Source organism: Phyllostomus hastatus, unplaced genomic scaffold, assembly GCF_019186645.2.
Source record: "Phyllostomus hastatus isolate PE091 unplaced genomic scaffold, TTU_PhHast_1.1 phas_scaffold_60, whole genome shotgun sequence".
Classification (NCBI taxonomy): Eukaryota; Metazoa; Chordata; class Mammalia; order Chiroptera; family Phyllostomidae; genus Phyllostomus; species Phyllostomus hastatus.
This window is the reverse complement of record NW_025334038.1, coordinates 17,575,248-17,595,587: the sequence shown is the minus strand read 5'-3', so window position 1 is coordinate 17,595,587 and position 20,340 is coordinate 17,575,248. Positions and strand designations below refer to the sequence as shown.

The following is a 20,340-nucleotide window of genomic DNA, read 5'->3' as shown; positions in this document are numbered from 1 at the left end:
GGAAGTGGCTTCTCTAGGGCCAGTGTATCAGAGTGAAGCACTGGAGGCAGCTGGCTCTGGGGTGGGGTGGGTGTGGGATTATAGACCTCATGTCATCCCCTGTCCTGCAACACTGGGGTATGTCTGTGGGAGGGGTGGGGAGGGGAGGGATGTCCCATGGTGTGACAGCACAGAGGATACAGATCCCTGGAATGTGTCTTAGTAAACAGGAAGGACAGGGGGCCCCACGCCCTTTGGGGTGAGCAGCCTCCCAGGGTCCCCTGCATTCTAGCAGGTTCTCCCTCCCTCGCTGCACTTCCAGGACAAGCAATTGAGCTGGGGCCCCAGGGCTGTGAGCCAGAAAGGAGGGGTCGAAATGGAGAAGCGGTGGCGTTCAGAGGGGAGGGGATGTTGAGCATCTTTTTAGCCCTGAACTGGAGAAGACTGAGACTTCAGGGTCCAGTTGAAAGAAAAGGACAAGAGCAGATCTGACAGAAATGGCTGTGCCTTCCGATTAGCAGGAAGGGGAGCAGGACGAAGAGTGAGACCAAATCTCACTCAACCTGTGGGGATCCCCATAAGCGGCTCCTGTCCAGCAGTGCCTCTGACTCCCTCGGGAGTGCCCTGGGTCAGCTAGAGGGTGTGGGCTGGGCCTGGGCTCAACGCCCGGATGACTGGACAGGGGCCACCCGGGCCACAAGCCCAGGCCTGAAGGAGAGGAAAGAACCTCACGTGTCCAGCCAGGCTCCCCCCTCTCCATTGCTGTGTTTGGGGTGAAAACAGAGTAACTGTGGCAACCTTGAGGGCAGCCCTGGCTCCTCAGCCAGCACCTCCTGTCCCAGGGTCCCTTAAGCCTTACCCAGCCCTATCCAGGCAGTGAGTGCAAGAACAAGGATCACCTGAGCTGGTGATTCTTCAATGTTCTTGCTGTGTAACTCTAAGCCTTAGTTTTCTCATCTGTTAAATGGGGTGTCTCTACTTGCTTTTCATTTTTGATGTGAGAGAGAAAGATGCTGTTCACAGTGTCTGGTTCATGGCAGACACACTTTTCCTTGCCTCTGCTTCTTGCTTCATTTACATTGTCCTTTTCTCCTCTGGTCTCCTTTTCCCTGAGTCCATCGTTGTTTCATTGTCCCATTGCTCTTCCCCTTTCCTGACCCCAGCTTGGGAAAGTACTTGAAATGCTGCCATCTCAGACTGGGGGCTCTGGGCCGGGGCATGTGACTCTTCTGGCTGAGTGGCAAGGGACAGCTGTACTTTGGTGTGAATTGGGAGACTCTTGGCTGAGAGAGTGGGTGGTGGGAAGAATAAGAGGCGTAGAGGGTGGGTACGCTTTGGGGGGTGGAGGCAGAGCATCTCTGGGCCTAAGAGGATCTCCAGCCACAGCACTCATCCTAGGCCACCTCAGCCTGCCGGCCGCTGTCACTCCTGTACCTCCTGTTGGCCCCTCCTGTCACAGGCCCACTTTGTCTTTCTGGCCTGCTGCTTTCCTTCTTCAGGATCTTGCCTTTTGTTCTAATCATCCCTGACCCATTGTCTCCTCCTCCTCTTTTCTCTAGATTTTTTTCCTGCCTTTCTTTGTCCTCTGCCCCTGCCCCCTCAGACCATCACCTCCTTTTGACCCATTATTCCTTGTTCATCTTTTTGTTTCTTGCTTCTTTCAAGGAAAGAAGGAAACATAATTTCCTTCCTCCCCCTTTGCTTCATTCTCTTCTCTCTCTTTTCTCTTGGTCTTTTCATCTCCTGAAGAGCCTGTGCTACCTCCTCCCTTTTCATGCGCCGCCCCGCCCCGCCCCCCCCCCTGCATTTCCCTATTCACCGCTTTGTCCACATTCCTTGTCCCTCTCCATGACTTCCTCTCTTCTCCTGCTTCAGTCTCCCCCCCTCACTTCCCGCTCCAGCCCTCTGTGCTCTCCAGCTGTGGGGGCCAGGACTTGAGAGCCTAATGTTTGCCTCATCGTTGTGCTATGGCTTCTGGATACAGCACATCTGGATTCCGGGGCCCAGATGTGTGGTTGCCACGGCGACCTCAGTCCCTCTGGTAAATATGGGCGCCCACCCGCCCCAGAGCAGAGAACAAAACAATTGTGTGACTTTCTTTTGTCATGAGATAGAAATGTCCTTCCTCCTCCCTTCTCCCCACACCCATGTCTGCAGGCAAAGGAAGTTCTGAGGGTCCAAATCTTTCTCCCTGTGGCTCTTGGCTCCATTTAGCCTGAATCTCTTAGTTCTCTCCCATCTTCGTCTCAGTCAGTCTTTTCTGTCCATGTTCCCTTTCCTCTCCATCTCCTAGCCCCAAATGTCAATGAAATGGTGATCCCCCGTCTTATACTTGGCAGTGTCTTCTAACTGAATCTATATAATAACAATGCAGAAAGAAGTTTTTAAATCCAAATCATCCACTCCTCCTTCTCAAACAAAGTCCTTCCAGGAGCCCCTTCATTTGTGTCTGCCTCAAGTCTTCTGTCTTTCCAGGGTTCCTCTGTGGGGAGGGGAGAGAATACAGGCTTTGGGATCAGAGAACCTGAGTCGAGGCCCACCTTCACCACCACTAGCAAGGTCCCTTGGAAAAGTCGCTTGCCCTCTTTGAGCCTCGGTTTAACCAAATGCGGGTGCACTGCAGAAAGTGCTTTGTAGGGGGCTCCCATACAGATGTTCTCTGTCTTTCCCTCTTGGGGACTGCTTCCTTGGGTCACAGCTCCTTCCCTCCTCCTCATTTTTCAGGTCCTTGCCCTTAATTAGCCCTTATTCTTCTTTGTCTTCCTTCCCTTCTCCCTGTCTTTCCCGTTCCTTCCTGTCTGTGTCTTCTATCCCTTATCCTTTTGAGGTCAGTACAGGAACTTGGAGGTTCATTCAAGGATGGAAGCCCAGAGCTGAAGACACACCTGGACTGAGGGTTCAGAGCACAGCCAGAGCGTGTGGACAGTTCCCGACAGCACCCCTTTCTAAGCCTGTCATCCGGAACCCCTCAGAGAAGGCAACCTTGTTCTGACCACTAGACATCCCTGCCCTCACACCTGGGGTTCCCTACCAGACACCCTTTCCCCCATCTTTCCCAATCCTTTCACAATTCAGTTTTTTTTTTAAATAAGTGTATTTAGAAAGTTACAGAGGTAGAAGTGAGCCAGCTGGGCTGTATAGGCTTAGGAAACAAGTTACAGAGGCAGAAGTAGGGCACTTGGAGCTTAGGAGAAAGGGAGAGGCTGTGTGCTAGGAGGGAAGGAGAGAGGGATGGGAAAGGCTCAGGCAGGCCCCCTGAGAGGGAGAGCATGCCTCATAGTTCAGTGCTGAGGAGCACTTACGAGGCACCTGCCCTGTGCAAGACCTGGTGCTTTCCCGATGAGATACAACCATGTGAGCCATGAATTCCTGGGGAGACAAAAGCCTGAAATTCAGAGGCCTTGAAATTTTTATTTCCCTGGGTTTCAAATCCAGGGGAATCAAATCTTAGGCAGTAGCTATCTCAGAAGCTGGAATTATGTCTGTCAAGCTTCCAGTGGCTTTCTCAAATGCCTTGTAAGCTTGTACAGGTCTGGAATCCTGCACTCCTCTCTGAGACTCTGGCATCCCGTCTGTACTCAGCAATGGACTTCCAGGACACCCCAGGGCCATTCTTCTAGCTCCCGCTCTTCTCCAGGGTCTCTTGGCCTCTCTCTGGGCAACTATACTTATGGTGGCCATACTTCCTAAATAATAAAGCCAAAATATGCGGCACAGAACCAAAAAAATGGGTAGGACCATGGGACAGAATTACTGAAATCTGGGGTATCAGAGAGAACCATCCTCTGTGCAGCTGCCTCTCCCTGTGTGGTACTGCTTCGGACCCTCGCCCTGGCTCTACTTTCCCCTACTCCTGCCCAGAGATCTCCGGGAAGCTGTGGGGGCTTTGGGCCAAGGCAGCGGAAGGAAGCTGCACCCAGCTCCATCCAAGATTATGACTTCATTTTCCCCGTCAAAGCCAGGAAAAAACACACACACACACCCAGACACTGAGACACCCTCGTGAGAGCCCATACAAGCCTGTCCCCAGCCCCAGGGAGCTCACTGGCCACCTGTTCTAGCTCAGCATGCCCTGACCCAGGAACGCTGCACACCTGTGACCTGGCTGTGGACAGCTGTTCCTCAACCCCAGTGGCAGAATCAGGCACATACAGGCTCCTGTGCGTCCCTTGCACTTGTGACTTGGCCGGTCTGCTCAGCAGTGAGGTGTGTAACAGGGCAGGTAGAACTCTCCTCACTGTGAAACCTGGTGTGGAGTCTCCTTTACAGCCCCTCATCAGGGCAGTGAGCACATGGGGAAAGGAGGCTAGAGAAACAGCCAGCAGCCTGATGCGGGTGTATATGATGCCCCTCCTCTTGAATTGGTCTTTGAATCTCTGCCTGAGATCGAAGTGCCCTTTTCCTCTAGCCCCCAACCCACCCTATCCTGTTCCTTCATCCCTGTAGCCACCAGACATTACACCCTTCTGCTTTTCCCCCATACCTGCCTCCTGCTTCTGGCTCTCTCCGTGACTAAACCTTCCTCCTAACTTTCAGGCTTCTCTTCCCTGTCTCCCCTGAACCCCAACTGCTCTCCAAAATCTTGTATGCCCTGGTGTTCAGCCAGTGCTCCAGCCTCATCTGCCATTAGTCTAGAAATTTGCTGAAGTGGGAGAGTAAAAGGGGAGGGGCAGTGATCTGTTCGGAGAAGAGGTGGATTGAGTAAAGCAGGCGGAAAAGGCAGCACAGGGCAGGGAACGCAGAAGGGAGACCACCTAATACCAGGCAGGATGCAGATGGGAACGGTGGGCAGGGCGCGAACAAGTAGTCCCTGAGAAGGCTGCACGCCGGGAGGGAAGTTTCCTCCTGCCCCATGCCCCCAGGAGAGAAGTGTTGGTGCAGGACAGGAGCGGTGCTAGCGCCACGCAGACGGGGAGCAGTGTGGCAGCTGGAAGAGATGGGAGGGGAGGTGCAGGGAAGGAAGAGAGAGGGGCTGTCTGTGGGGAAGGTTGTTGGTAGAGAGGAGAGAGCAGGAGCAATAGGTGGGGAAGTGGGTGGGGCAGGTGGAATAGCACAAGGGTGGGGAGGATGTCAAGTTAGGCAAAAATTAGGCTGGGGAAGAAGAGTAAGAATGGGATGGGGAAGAGACGAAGGAGGTGGGAACAAGGATGGAGGGGGCAAGATGAGGGCATTGGACTCAGTGATCCCAGACAGAGGGGATCAGCGGTGAGTCGGGAGGAGAGGAGGGGCATGTGATGACTTTGGAGGGCCTGGGAGGGGTGGGAGGACCTGCTGTATCTCCGCTCCCCTCCCTGACCTCATACTGGTCCTCCCCTTCTCCTCCCCCTGCTCTCTACAGCCTCCCTCCTCCTCACTGTCGCTGGCTGCCTAGATAGACGGGCTGTGGCTCAGTGAGCCCCACTGCAGGGAACAAGCAAGGGACACCCAGGAGCTCAGGGCAGCCAAAGAGAGCCAGGCTGCCAAAGGGGAGCCCACCCTGCCCTGCCCTGAGGGCCCACCTCCTGAGGCTGGGGACAGAACAGGTGCAGAGGCACTGCAGCTGCTCATTGCCCAGGTAAGGAACAGAGCTCTGGGGAGACTGAGGGAAGAGTTGGGAGACGTGGGGGCTCTATTCTATCCCTACACCCCAGGCAAAGGTTGGCACAGTTACTCTCAAGGGACTCTCTCCCCAGCAGGGACTTTTTGTTGGTGCAGTGAAAATAGGACTGTGCACTGTGGGCTGGACTCCCTGGGGAGGGAACATCTGGGAGGAAGGTTAGTGCATGGATGGAGAGGTGGGCCAGATCACATGGTGAAGATCTGGGTGAAGGTAGTTATCAGTTAAGTAGGGGACTGGGCCCCAGAGGTGCTGGGGGAAAGCAGGGACTGGCTGAGCTGATGGAACCCCACATGCTCTGGCTGGAGCAGCTGAGCCTGACAGAACTCAAGAAGGTTCCAGAAGCTTCTTTGGGCATCCAGATGGGGACTGCCAGGTGATAGCACGTGGGTGGCAGGGCCTGGGAGGGAGGGTTGGGGGTCTTGAGCCTTTAGGAAATGCTAGAATGGAGCAGAGTCAGGATTCCCAGGTCTGAGATGGGCATAGAGCCTGCAGAGAGGATCTTAAAACTTGTTTTTGGCAGAGAGCTCAGCACCCATGACTCATGGTTCAGCAGGGGTGGGATGACTGAGAGATGCCTCTAGGGGCACAAGGGCTCCCTCTTCAATCCCCTTCCAGGCTCCCCCTGCGTCTGTCTGTCTGAACATCCCTCCCCCATACACGTGACACACCCCGGGTGGGGCGGGCGGGCCCCTTATCTTGTCTGGAAAGAATTTCATGGCTTGGAAACAACTGGAAATGAACTGAGAGGAATTACTGGGAAGCAACTAGGAAACATCAAACACCGCAGCTGCTGTTTGTCCTTTTCCAGTCTCCGCCCACTTCCCAGATCCCCAGCCTTTTCCCCTCCTTCCCAGTCCAGCCTCCAAATTCCTGAGGACCTAGCACCTCAATTCCTCAAATTTCCTTATCCCTGAGTCCTGGTCACTCAATGCAGGACCAAAACCTGCTTTTCTGTCTCTCACTGCCCCTGCCCTGAGGCTTGGGGGTGGTTTGGAAATCCTGTCTCTTAACGTTTCCATTTGCTGGCCAATTAGCTCCCCAGAATATGGGACATCTGATCCCCAAACATGGCCCTTGCCTGGCACCTCTTTGCCACCTGGTTCCAATATTTGGATCCCCTTCATCTCCCTCCTTTCACATTCCTAGAATCCTTCTACCTCCACCCCTCATGTGGCAGGAGTGGCAAAGGGAGGTATGGGGACATCTCTCATGGAGCTCTCTTCGTGGAAGACAGTTCTCTTCATGGAAGCCAGCCTCTCTCCCCACCTCTTGGGAGCAACAGTCCCTGATGAGTGAAGTGTCAGAGTTGGCCACAACATGAATACCCTGCACAATGAGTCACAGCTTGGGAAGATGCCCCAACCCCTGCCAGCCCTCCCGCTGTGGGGAGGATACCAAGAGGGAGAAGCCATGTCCCCCTCCCCGCTGCAGAAAGGCTCCCCCGCACTGCGGTTGGGGCATGAAGGTGGAAACACAATAGACACCCAAGTTCCTTGCTTTCCTAGTGTTGAGAGAAGAGAACTCTTCCAGAAGCTGGAAGTAGGGACTGGAGGGGGGCGGGGGGTGCGGGGGGGGGAGGGGGCAGTGACTGGGCAGGAGAAACTGGGAAGGAGGCTCTGGGGGTGTGGCTGGTGGGGGCCACTCCTGTGCTCAGCCTCACTGTTTTCCAACTACAGGGAAAGATGTGGGGTCCAGTTGCGGGGAGGGTACTGGACAACTCCCAAAGGCCTCCAGAGGAGTGGGGCCCCTGGTAGCCTTGTCCCCCTCAAGAAGGGCCTCCCATTTGATTCTCCTCACTCTGTCTAAGTTCTTTGACTCACATAGCTGCCTTCTGAGCCAAGGAGAAATCAGTACTCTGAGTGTGGAGGATTGTGAAGGGGAGATTGTGTGTGTGTGACCCATCTGCAAAGATGCAGGCTATATTTGTATTTGTGGATGAGCACACACAATTGCATGTATACATGTGTGTGTGTACCTGCATGCACCCTGTGATTTTCATGGCCTTAGACACAGAGTGACAGGATTTGATGGTAGGTACTCACCTCATACCCAAGACTACACACAAGCTGAGAGACAGGATGCAGGGCCCAAGGAAGGGCAGCTCTCCATGTGCCAGGCCTCTCTGCCCAGGCTTTCTTGGGCAGGGTGCTCTCAGTGCACAAATATTCCATCTGTTGTCCAGCTCCCTTTCGCCTTTTGTGGGCTGGTGGCCCTGTGCGATGGCCAGTAGTCCTGTAAAACTCCTTTTCCTCAAACTTAGAGGAGAAGTTTAAGAGTAGGAAGCCAGTAAACGTATGTGTGTGGGAGAAGGGCGCTGTCACTGTCCCCTTCCCTCCTCTCCAGTCAGCATGTCCACCCCTCCCCCTGCCCTTTTCTCTCCAGCCTCTCAGGTCTGGAAGAGCCACAGTCCACACCTCTCTTTAACCCTTGTCCTGACCGGAACTTGGACCACCCCCTGGACACTCCCATTCTCCAGGGCCCTCTCCTAGCTCACCCTTAGCACACACCGTCTCTCTAAACCTTTCCCTGTGCTCCTCAGTGAATTCCACAGACAGACACAACTGGGTAGCCAGCACCTTGATCCAGAAGTAAGACATTCTTTTTGTTTTTAAAGATTTTATTTATTTTTAGAAAGAGAAGAAAGGAGGGAGAAAGGGAGAGAAACATGAATCAGTTACCTGCTCTGACTGGACCAGACAAACCTGCAACCCAGCCATGTGCCCTGACCAGAAATAGACTTGACCTTCTGCTTTGCAGAATAATACCCAGCGAACTGAGCCGCTCAGGTCAAGACAAAATAGGACATTCTTAGCACCCCAGAATTTCCCCACCATGCCCCAAAGACTTGTAACTTGTGCTTCTGACTTGTAACACTGCAGTTTAGTGTTGTCGCTCTTCAAACTTCACATAAATAGAATTTTTCAGCATGTTCTCATTTGTGTCTGGCTGTATTTGCTCAATCCTATATTAGTGAGATCCGTCCATATGATTGCATATATCTGTAGTAGTCTCATTGCTTTATTTCATTCCACTGTGTGAATAATCCACTTTATTTAATCCAGTCCACTGATGTGAGACATTTGGGTAGTTTGCAGTTTGAGGCCATTATGAGTAGTACTGTATGGTCAGTGTATTCCTAGGAGTGGAATTGCTGGGTCATAGCATTTGCATATAGCTTTAGTACAGCCTGCCAAACAGTTTTCCAAAGTGTTTGTACCATCTGGGTCTTCCAGGATCCGCACCTGGCCAGCACTCTGCCCCAGCTGCTGTTCCTAACCATCTTCCAGTCCCCGACACTCCATGGTCCTAGCCCTGACCTTGGTTCTATCCTTTGTTTCAGCTCTAAAGCTAGTCTTGGGCTTAAAGTGAACTTTTCATTCAATCATATAGTCAATAAATATTTATTGGGCACAGATGCAGCCAAGAAATAAATAAACACAGCTGCCATACCACCACCACGGACTTTACATTTTTACAGGCTAGCGTGCAAGATGGAGTGTGGGCAAGAAAGTAATAAAATCTCACAAGTAAATCTGTGATTACAAAATGTTAAAAAAGCTACAAATGAGAGTTGTGTGGTGCTGTGATGTCACATGATAGTGGGACCTGACCTGGGCAGGAAAGCTTCCTGAGGAAGTGATGCAGGGCTGAGCCCTGAAGGATGACGAGGGCACAAGAAAAGGGAAGAGTGGGCCACATGGAGGGAACCGCGTATACAAAGGTCTGGGGTTGGGAAGAGAATGAGGGGCTTTCAGAAGGCCTGTGGGACTGGAATAGAGAGAGGGAGGGGAGTGTTGTGGGAGATGAGGTGAGAAGAGTCAACACGCCAGATGATGCGGGGCTGTCTGTCAGTGTTGGAAGAAAATTCAGAAGGGAGACACTGCAGAGTCTTTATGGGGGGAGGGACATCCTAGTTGCCTTCTCAGAATTGTAAAGGGCAAGAGTGGGAGCAGAGGGACCAGCCAAGAGGCAACTTCAGTTGTCAAGCAAAAGGTGGATGGGAGGCTGGACTATAACATTGGTAAGAGGGAGAAAAATGTGCAAACTGAAGAGATTTTCACAAGAAAACATGGGTAAATATAATGAAATATGAAGATGTTGAATGGGCTGTTAGGTCTCTGGCTTATAAAACTGGATGAATGATGGGCCACGAGCTCAGTGGAAAACACTGAGAGTGGATGAGGCTCTGGAAGGACCATCATGAGCTCCGTTTCAGACACCCTGAATTCGGGGTGCTCCAGGGGAGATACCAAGTAGGCAGTTGGATATATTGCTTGGAGTTAAGAGGAGATGACTACCCTAGTTTATACTTTGGAGTATACATAGGAAATTCAAGCCATAGGTCTGGAAGAAGGTATCTAGGTGGGTGACTAGAGTAGTAGGTCTCAACTCTGGCTGCACACTACAATCACCTGGGGAGCTTTTAAAAAGCACTGAATAAAATCCAGTGCTTCAGTCATTCTTGCCACATGTCAAGTGTTCAAGCCACATATTTCTCCTGGCTACCATATTGATAGCACAAATAGAGAATGTTCTGTTTTAAATATTTTATTGATTATGCTATTACAGTTGCCTCAATTTTCCCCCTTTGCCCCCCTCCACCCAGCACCCTCCACTCCCTCAGGCAACCCCCACACCTTTGTTCATGTCCATGGGTCATATGTATAAATTCTTTGGCTAGTCTGTTTCCTTTTTTTTTTTTTTAGATTTTATTTCTTTATTTTTAGACAGAGGATAAGGGAAGGAAAAAGGGGGAAAAACATCTATGTGCAGTTGCCTCTTACACACCCCCAGCCAGGGACCTAGCCCACAACCCAGGCATGTACCCAGACTAGAAATCAAACCAGCGACCCTTTGGTTCCCAGGCTGGTGCTCAATCCACTGAGTCATACCAGCCAGGCCTCTATTTGTAATTCTTAATCCTCTCACCTCTTCACCCTTTCCCCCACACCCTTCTCCGCCATCTGGCAACCATCAAAAAGTTCTCTGTATATCCATGATTCTGTCTCTGTTCTTGTTTGCTTAGTTTGTTTTTTAGATTCCATTGTTGATAGATATGTATTTATTGTTCATAGTTTTGATATTCTTTTTCTTTAATAAGTCCCTTTAATATTTCATATAATAATGGTTTAGTGATGGTGAACTTCCGTAGTTTTTTCTTGTCTGGGAAGCTCTTTATCTATCTGCCCTTCAATTCTAAACGATAGCTTTGCTGGGTAAAACAATCTTGGCTCTAGGTCCTTGCTTTTCATGAATTTGAATATTTCTTGCCAATCCCTTCTAGCCTGCAAAGTTTCTTTTGAGAAATTAGCTGACCATCTTATGGGAACTCCCCTGTAGGTAACTAACAGCTTTTTCTCTTGCTACTTTTAAGATTCTCTCTTTATCTTTAACCTTTGGCATTTTTATTATGATGTGTCTTGGAGTGGGCCTTTTTGTATCCATCTTGTTTGGGACTCTCTGTGCTTCCTGGACTTGCATGTCTATTTCTTTTATCATATTAGGAAAGTTTTCTTTCATTATTTTTTCAAATAGATTTCCAACTTCTTGCTCTTTATCTTCTCCTTCTGGCATCCCTATGATGCAAATGTTAGAATGCTCAAAGTTGTTTTAGAGGCTGCTTACACTATCCTCGGGGGGTTTTTTTTTTTTTTTTTTTTTTGCATTTTTTTTTCTTCTTGATGTACTGATTGGTTGTTTTTTGCTTCCTTTTGTTACAAATCATTGATTTGATTCTCGCCTTCATCCACTCTACTGTTGTTTCCCTGTAGATTGTTCTTTATTTCAATTAGTATATCCTTCATTCTGACTGGATCTATTTTATGCTTTTGAGGTCTCACTAAGTTCCTTGAGCATCCTTGTAACCAGTGTTTTGAACTCTGCATCTGATAGATTGCTTACCTCCATTTTGTTTAGCTCTTTTTCTGATGTTTTGATCTGTTCTTTCATTTAGGCCATTTTTCTTTGTCTCCTCATTTTGCAGTCTCCCTGTGTCTGTTTCTGTGTATTAGATAGAGCTGCTACGACTCCCTGTCTTGGTAGTATGGCCTAATGTAGTAGGTGTCCTGTAGGGTCCAGAGGCACAACATCCCCTATCACCCAAGCTGGGTACTTGAGGTGCGCCCTTTATGTGGGCTGGGTACACCCTCCCCTTGTGGTTGACCCTCGTTTGCTGTTGCCAGGACAATGGGAGAGATTTATCCAGGCCATTCAGCTGCAAGGACTGGCTGTGACCACTCACTGCTGCCTCCACCCTCCATGGAGGATCAGCTGTGTAGAGGCAAGGTAGTGGTGCTCCAACTTGGTCTGTAGCTGTCCACTGGGTAAATGGGGTAGGCTCTCAGGTTCCTGAATGATGAAGGCCAAGGTCAGTCCTAGCCCATGTTCTGCCCAGGGCCACCCTGCATGAGCTATAAAGCAATCTTAGAAGGCTGCTACCTGTGCTGGGCTTGGAGATTCCCAGGTGAAGCCAAGCTGTGAATCTAGGCTGGCTACTGCTAGTCCTGGGCCTGGGACCACTTAGCAAGAGGTACAAAGGTTAGGGGCTTACTGAGTCTGGCTGTTGCTTGTTTGATAAGATTAAGAAGTTGTGAAGCATGAGTCAAGACCAGCCATTCATATGGAAAAGTAATGGTTAACAGTTTGGGTGACCCAGTAAGTTGGGTGGGATGGAGCCTCAGGGGATCTCCAGGGTGGAACAAACAGTGTTAGACAGGTTGGTGGAGTCTCAGATATGGCACTCACCTATCTGCCACCCTGTGTCTCTGTGGGGAGAAGGGCTCAGAAGAGGGACTACAGCCTCTGCCTGTGTTTCTGTCTGGGAGAAAGCTGTCCCTCAGCTTCCATTTTAATGCCAGACACTTCTGTTTCTCCCTGTATGCCAGTGCTGCCTTTCAAGCTGCTTGCTATACTAGTGCTAGAGCTCACAGGGAGTCTGAGTAAGTTGGTATATAGATTCTTTGAGGGGAACTGCTTGGAACTCTAGAAGTTTCTACTAACTTAATCCCTGCTAGTTTTTACAGCCATATGTTATAGGGACTTTTCCTCCTGGCACTGGAACCCTGGGCTGGGGGGCCTCGTGTGAGGGTGGGACTCCTCCTGAGATATTCTTCCCAAAATTTTATCCACCACACGTGGATGTGGGACCAGCCTATTCTGCATTTCTGCCCCTCCTACAAGTCTGGACAGATGTGGTTTCTTTAATTCTGTAGTTGTCAGACTTCCGTTCAGTTCGATTTCTGATGGTTCTGATGGGTAGTTGTTCTATATTTTAGTTGTAATTTTGATGTGGTTGTGCGAGGAGGCAAGCCGTGTTTACCTATGCTAACATCTTGACCAGAAGTCCAGATATAGAGAATGTTTTAAAATGGAAAATGTGGTCAACGGTGTATAGTGATTTTGACAGATATCAAGTAAGATAAAGACAAATATCTCCTAGATTTTGTGACACTGAGCTAGATCATTGGGAGACCTTGGGGAGGGCTATGTGGTGGGCTGAAGGAGGTGTAGAAGCCAGATGAGAGCGGATATGAGGCATTCATGGGATAAGGGGGAATAGAAACATCTAGTACAGTTAATTCTTTTGACAACTGTGGCCATGAAGTAGAGGATAGAGATATGTGGTGGCTGGAGGGAATATGAGATTGGGGAAGGTGTTTTGTTTTATTTTGAGGTGTAACTTTCATACCATGACATGCACAAATTTTAAGTGTATAGCTCAATTTTTGAATAGGTATACATCTGTTTACCACCCAGATCAACGTGCAGAACATTTCTAGAAATCCCCCTTGTAACTCCTCCCAGTCAGTATCATCCTCTAAAGTAACCCTACCCTATCTTCTAAAAGCAATAATTTGCTTTTAGAACCTCACAGAAATAGCATCTTTCAAAATGGTTGTGTGTATGTGATTTCTTTTGCTCAGCATTGTGTGTGTAAAATTTATTCATGCTGTCTCGTGTAGCCAGAGGGTATTTTCATTGCTGTATAATATTCCATTGTATGACAATGCCTCAGTTTATTTCTCCATTTTACTGTTTACAGATGCTTGAGTTTTTTCCAGTTTTGACTGGCATGAATAAATCTCATGAACATTTTCATACATCTTTTGGAGGATGTGCAGTCATTTCTATTGGATATTTACCACGCAGTAGAATTGCCAGGTTACAGGCTATGTGTTTTAGTTAGTAGATACTGCCAGTTTTCCAAATGCAGGGATGTCATTTTCACTGGGGGCCACATCAGCCTCTTGGTTGCCTTCAAAGGGCTGAATGTAATTTTAGGACTGTATAAATGTAATTACTCCTTTACAGTTAAGTGAGAGCTCTGCGCTGATGCTGGGTAGAAACAAGGTGCCGGGCCGGATAAAACAAGGTGGAGGGCCAGATTCGGCCCACGGGCCTTGTGTTTGCCGCCTGTGCCCTAATGTATGCTTCTTTTGTCAATAGATGAGAGCTCCAGTAGTTTCATATGCTTGCCAGTATCGAGCAATGGCGGTCCCTTTCATTGTAGCCATTCTGGTGGATATTTGATGACATCTCATTGTGGTTTTAATTTGCATTTCACTGATTACTAGTGATGGTATTCACCTTTTCATGTTTATTGGCCCTTTGGATATACTGTATTCTTATCTGGAGTACCTGTTTAAGTCTTTTGCCAATTTAAAAAACTAGGTTGCCTGCCTTTTTGTCTTTGTTTTTGAAGTTCTTTATTTTAGACTTTAAACCTTTTTCTCAATTTTTTTTTCTGACATATCACACAGTTGAGCCTTGAGCAGGGTGGAACGGAGCTGCGTAGGTCAGTTGGGAAGAATCTGCATGTAGGAGGACCCGCAGCTCAACCCTGCTGTGTTCAAGGGTCCACTGTGTTTTCTCCCAGTCTATGGCTCTCCTTATTCTCTTATTGGTGTCTTTTGATGACCAGAAGAGGTTACCAGTTTCACTGGGGTCCAATGTATCAGTCTCTTTTTTTATGGTTAAATTTTGTGTGAAATCTTCTATGGTTAAATTTTGTGTGGTTAGGTGTTAAGGAAATCTCTGCTTACTCTGAGGTCATAAAGATATTTTCCTATATTTTCTTCTGTAAGATATTGTTCTGAAAGTTATTGCTTTATCTTTCAAAATTAGATCCATCAGATTTATTTCAAATTAATTTCTGTGTGTGGACATAAGGTAGAGCTAGGTGGTTTTTCCATACACATTTTCAGTTGACCAAGCACCGTTTACTGAAAAGACCATTCATTCCCTCTTATTGTAGTAACACTTTGTCATACACGTGGGTCTGTTTCTGAACCCTATTCTGTTGGTCTCCCAGTGTCTTTATAATAAGTTTTGATACTTGGTAATGTAAGTCCTCAGGAAAAGGGCTTTTTAAAAACTGGCAGCTCATATAATAGCCGATGGAAAGGACCTAGTTGAGCAAAGTAAGTGGTGAATAAAAGAGAGAGAGGACACTCTGCACCTGAAGGTTGCTGAGAGGCTAGTAGGAGCTGGGATGCAGGTGCTCGTGGAAGGCTTGGCCTTGGATACTCCCCCACTGATCATCCGACATGAATGTGTTAGACAGCTCCTTGTGTGCCAGGCCCAGGCACACAGTCGTGCACTTCCATGGAATTCCCATTCTAGTAGTGGGAGAAAGAACAAACAAGTGTCCGCACAGATAACTCAGGCAGCAGTGAATGCCATGAGGAGCTAAGGGGGATACTATGGGAGAGAGTAATGGAAGACTGCTCCAGCTGGGCAGCAAGAAAGGCCTCTAGGTATCGATGACATATGAGTTAAGATCTTAACAAGAAGGAGCCCGTCTTTAAGAGCTGAGTGAAGAGCATCCCAGAGAGGGAATATATAGGTCCTTAAGCTAATAATGCAAGTTGGGTCCTTAAGCTAATAATGCAAGTTTGTGGTGTCTGTGGAACACACAAAGGACCGGTGTGGGTGGAGCAGTAAAAAGAGATGGGGAGCAGGGTAAACAAATGACATTAGAAAGTGAGTACAACAATGAATCTCTCCAAGGGGGGATTCCTTAGGGCTGAGTTAAACGTGGATTTTTACTTACATGTGAGGTGGGTAGATTAGTTGTGGGTGGTGGGACTGTTGTCAATGTGCGTGTTGGAGGGGACATCTTGTCTTCCCTGTGAAACTGCTCTCACACTTACCCTCTCTCCTTGCAGCCTCCTGAATGATGCCAGCCCAACATTCCCTAACCTCCAACCTGGCCCTCCTGCTGCTGCTGGGCACAGTCAGAGCAGGCCCTTTCTCTTCACGCTCCAATATTACACTCCCTGCCCCACGACCCCCTCCTAAGCCAGGGGGCCGCACAGCAGAACCAAGAGGGGCGAACCCCACTTCTCAGCTTTATGAGCACACTGTAGAAGGAGGGGAAAAGCAGGTGGTGTTCACCCACCGTATTAACCTGCCCCCTTCAACTAGCTGTGGCTGTCCCCCGGGCACTGAGCCCCCGGTCCCTGCTTCAGAGGTGCAGGCCTTGAGGGTCCGCCTAGAGATCCTGGAGGAGCTGGTGAAGGGGCTCAAGGAACAGTGCACAGGGGGATGTTGTCCTGCTGCTGCCCAGGCTGGCACAGGTAAGCAAGTGACCACAGGAGGGGGCACAGAAAAAGAGGCGAGTGCAGCAGTTGAGGGGGCATAGCTGGGTATGAGTTAGAAAGAGGCACCCCTTCCTCACCCTTGGGGGCGGTGAGTACAAACTTGGAGAGGGGAGAAACCTGGCTAGATGTCAGCTCCCTCCCCTTCTCCCTAGCATATGCTGGGGTTCTGGGAGACCACATATATTGACCAGGAGCAGTCGGAAGCTAAGATGGCTTTATGAAATGAGGCTGGCGCTCATGAAGGGGACAACTCAAGGGAGCACTATATGGGCTCAGACTCTCCCCCAGAGAGACTGAGGCCCTCCTCTTGCTCTTATTCTAGGTCAGACAGACATTCGTAGCCTCTGCAGTCTCCACGGTGTGTTTGACTTGAGCCGCTGTGCCTGCTCCTGCGAGCCAGGCTGGGGCGGGCCCTCCTGCTCAGACCCCACAGACGCCGGAGTGTCCCCTTCCTCGCCACCCTCCGGGTCCTGCCCAGATGACTGCAACGATCAGGGGCGCTGTGTCCGCGGTCACTGTGTGTGCTTCCCTGGCTACACTGGCCCCAGCTGTGGCTGGCCCTCCTGTCCTGGGGACTGCCACGGCCGTGGGCGCTGTGTGCAGGGCGTGTGCGTGTGCCGGTTGGGCTTCTCTGGTGACGACTGCAGCCTGCGCTCCTGCCCTCGAGGCTGCAGCCAGAGGGGGCGCTGCGAAAATGGGCGCTGCGTGTGTAACCCCGGTTACACAGGTGAGGACTGTTCAGTAAAGAGCTGCCCCCGGGGCTGCAGCCAGAAAGGGCGCTGCGAGGAAGGGCGCTGCGTCTGTGACCCTGGCTACACTGGAGAAGACTGTGGCTCACGGACCTGCCCTTGGAACTGTGGTGAAGGTGGGCGCTGCGTGGACGGCCGCTGCGTGTGCTGGCCTGGGTACGCGGGTGAGGACTGCAGCACACGGATTTGCCCGCGCAACTGCCGAGGCCGCGGGCGCTGCGAGGACGGAGAATGCATCTGCGACACCGGCTACAGTGGGGACGATTGCGGCGTGCGGAGCTGCCCCAGCGACTGCAACCAAAGGGGCCGCTGCGAGGACGGCCGTTGCGTGTGCTGGCCAGGGTACACAGGGCCCGACTGCGGTGCGCGCGCCTGCCCGCGCGACTGTCGGGGCCGCGGGCGCTGTGAGAATGGCGTGTGTGTGTGCAACACAGGCTACAGCGGCGAGGATTGCGGCGTGCGCAGCTGTCCTGGAGACTGTCGTGGCCGGGGTCGTTGTGAGAGTGGCCGCTGTGTGTGTTGGCCCGGGTACACGGGCCGGGATTGCGGAACGCGGGCCTGCCCTGGCGACTGCAGAGGGCGCGGGCGTTGCGTGGATGGTCGCTGTGTGTGCAACCCAGGTTTCATGGGCGAGGACTGTGGGAGCCGTCGGTGTCCCGGGGACTGTCATGGTCGCGGCCACTGCGAGGATGGCGTGTGCACGTGTGACGCTGGCTACGAGGGAGAGGACTGCAGCTTACTCAGCTGCCCAGGAGGTTGCCGAGGCCGTGGCCAGTGCCTAGACGGACGTTGCGTGTGTGATGACGACTACTCAGGCGATGACTGCGGCGTGAGGCGGTGCCCGGGAGACTGCAGCCAGCGCGGCGTGTGCCAGGACGGTGTGTGCACCTGTTGGGAAGGCTACGCGGGAGAGGACTGCAGCCTCCGTACCTGCCCCTCCAACTGCCACCAGCGTGGCCACTGTGATGATGGGCGCTGTGTGTGCTACTCAGGCTACACCGGCCCCTCCTGCTCCATCCGCACCTGCCCGGCCAACTGCCGGGGTCGTGGGCGCTGTGTGCAGGGATCCTGCGTGTGCCACGCAGGCTACAGCGGTGAGGACTGTGGACAGGAAGAGCCTCCTGCCAGCGCCTGCCCTGAAGGCTGCGGGCCCCGGGAGCTGTGCCGTGCAGGCCAATGTGTGTGCGTTGAGGGCTTCCGAGGCCCGGACTGCGCCATCCAAACATGCCCGGAGGACTGCCGTGGCCGAGGAGAGTGTCGTGAGGGCAGTTGCATCTGCCAAGAGGGCTATGCAGGGGAGGACTGTGGAGAAGGTGAGTGGGCAGCCTTCCCCAGTATCCTCTGTCAGGGACTGGGAATCTGAGTCAGTGGGAAGGCCCCACCCTGAGGCCCTGGAGCCCAGGGAGTTGGAGAGAGGGTGGAAGAAGGTTATATATGGGGGGAGTGGGCAGTCACAGGAGCCAGGGAGCCAGTGTCCACCAGGAACAGCAGAACCATGGGGTCATACCTGTATGCAGGACCTGCTTTCAAATATCTTATGAGCAGGTTGAGGGCCACTTGGTTGCTTTCAGGGAGATTCTGTGTTCCTGGATGGAGGAGAAGCTGAAGGAAACCTAAGGCCTGTTCAGGCCTTTGTCAGCTTTGCCACATCTCCAGAGAGCAGTGGGAACAGGGATTGACCTCTTTGTGTGCCCCCGAAAAGGGGGCCTGTGATGATGGGGATCAGGTGGGGCTGCCTTGGGCTAACCAGCTTCCCATATTCCATTCTCCGGGCAGAGGTGCCAGCCATTGAGGGCATGAGGATGCACCTCCTGGAGGAGACGACGGTTCGGACAGAGTGGACCAGGGCTCCTGGCCCTGTGGATGCCTATGAGATTCAGTTCACCCCCACGGTGAGAGGCACACTCCAGGAGGGAACGAGAGGGTAGGACCAGGGTAGGGGCTGCACACCTCATGCAGGACATTCCAGGTAATCAGTGCTTGAGTCCAAATATCTGGGTTCCTGAAGCTGCTGTAAAGTCTTTCTTGCCCTGCCCTACACAGGGTGCTGAGGGCTTTTGCAGCAGCTCCTGCTGGAACACCTCTGGTGACAGCGAGCTCAGCGCTCTCTGAGGCTGTCCAGTCCTTTGGTGGTCATCATTGTCAGGCAGTTCTCTTTGTTACTGCTGAGTCCACATCTGGCCCACTCTAACATCCGTCCAGTGGCCCTAGCTGGGCCTTCACCAACAGAGTTGCTTGCCCTACATCCCTCACCACAGCCTTTCAGGGATTTGGAGACATCAGCCATCACGTCACCCTTCATTCTCATGGGCAAAACCCACTGGTTCCTCCCCACCCTTTTCCTTAGGACTTTGTTCTTGAATTCTTCACTTCCAGAGTTCCCTCTTCTAGTGCCTCCTGCTTTGTTCATTTGTCTCTAAAACATGAGTGCAGAGAAGAGGAGCTAATTCTGGAGACACAGCACTTTTCTCAGAGTTGACATATTAACTTGTGGTCACACAAACTGTCAGCTGTTTTGATCATATTTGTTTTTTGTTTTTAATTTTATTTATTTATTTTTACAGAGATGGGAAGGGAAGGAGAAAGAGAAGGGGAGAAACATCAATGTGTGGCTTCTGGCGCTCCCTCTACTGGGGACCTGGCCCACAACCCAGACATGTGCCTTGACTGGGAACCAAACCGGCAACTCCCTGGTTTGCATGCTGGCACTCAATCCACTGAGCAATACCAGCCATAGCTGATCATATTTGTTTTTTTAAATAACTTTTTATTATAAAACTTATGTAGGCTTAGTGTGGGAACTTCAGGAAATATAGATAAGTAAGGAAAAAAGAAAGAAAAAGGAATGAACTATATACACTTTTTTTAGCCTAAATATAGGGCTTTGTAGTTGGCTCTGTTTCATATAATCTTTTCTGGTTTGGGCCAAGCTGTCTACGCTGGTGCAATAATTTTGAATCTGTGAAGTGGTTCTTCTGCCTCCATGTCGTCACTGTATTATTGCAAAGCATCCTTCCTCTGTGTCCTTCCAACTTACACTTAAAATGTTGGGCGGAGGGTACCTGAAGGACAAAGCCTTGTGGCCTCCCATTAGAGACCTCCCTTTGTGCAGTATGGGCTTTTATGATGTGTTTGGTCTCCTAACTCCAAATCATCTCACATTTCTACTGTCCAATTCATGTTTTCCTGCATCATCCCACAAATGTCACAGTAGGTAGGCCATGTCACCCTCATCTCTGCCCAGCCAGGGCTCTGGAAAAATAAATAACTCCCAGGGCCAAAACCCTAGGAAGCCTCTGGGACAGAAGGAGCTGCTCAGAGATGCTGGCTGTCATCCCTACCCCCACTAGCCTGGCTATTCTTAACATACCTCAAAGCCAGGTCCCTGCCATTTTCGGTCTCTCCTCACTCT

At 50.9% G+C, this 20,340-nt stretch overlaps 1 protein-coding gene across 1 annotated transcript in view; it reads left to right on the top strand.

The window, feature by feature from the left end:
- Window positions 1–5,317: 5,317 nt before the first annotated feature.
- TNXB (tenascin XB) overlaps window positions 5,318–20,340 on the top strand; it is a 55,309-nt gene continuing 40,286 nt past the window's right edge. The window contains 4 exon segments of the mRNA XM_045825858.1: window positions 5,318–5,533; window positions 15,745–16,155; window positions 16,502–18,241; window positions 18,705–18,820. Of these exon segments, the coding sequence (XP_045681814.1) occupies window positions 15,753–16,155; window positions 16,502–18,241; window positions 18,705–18,820 (2,259 nt within the window). The 5' untranslated portion in view covers window positions 5,318–5,533; window positions 15,745–15,752.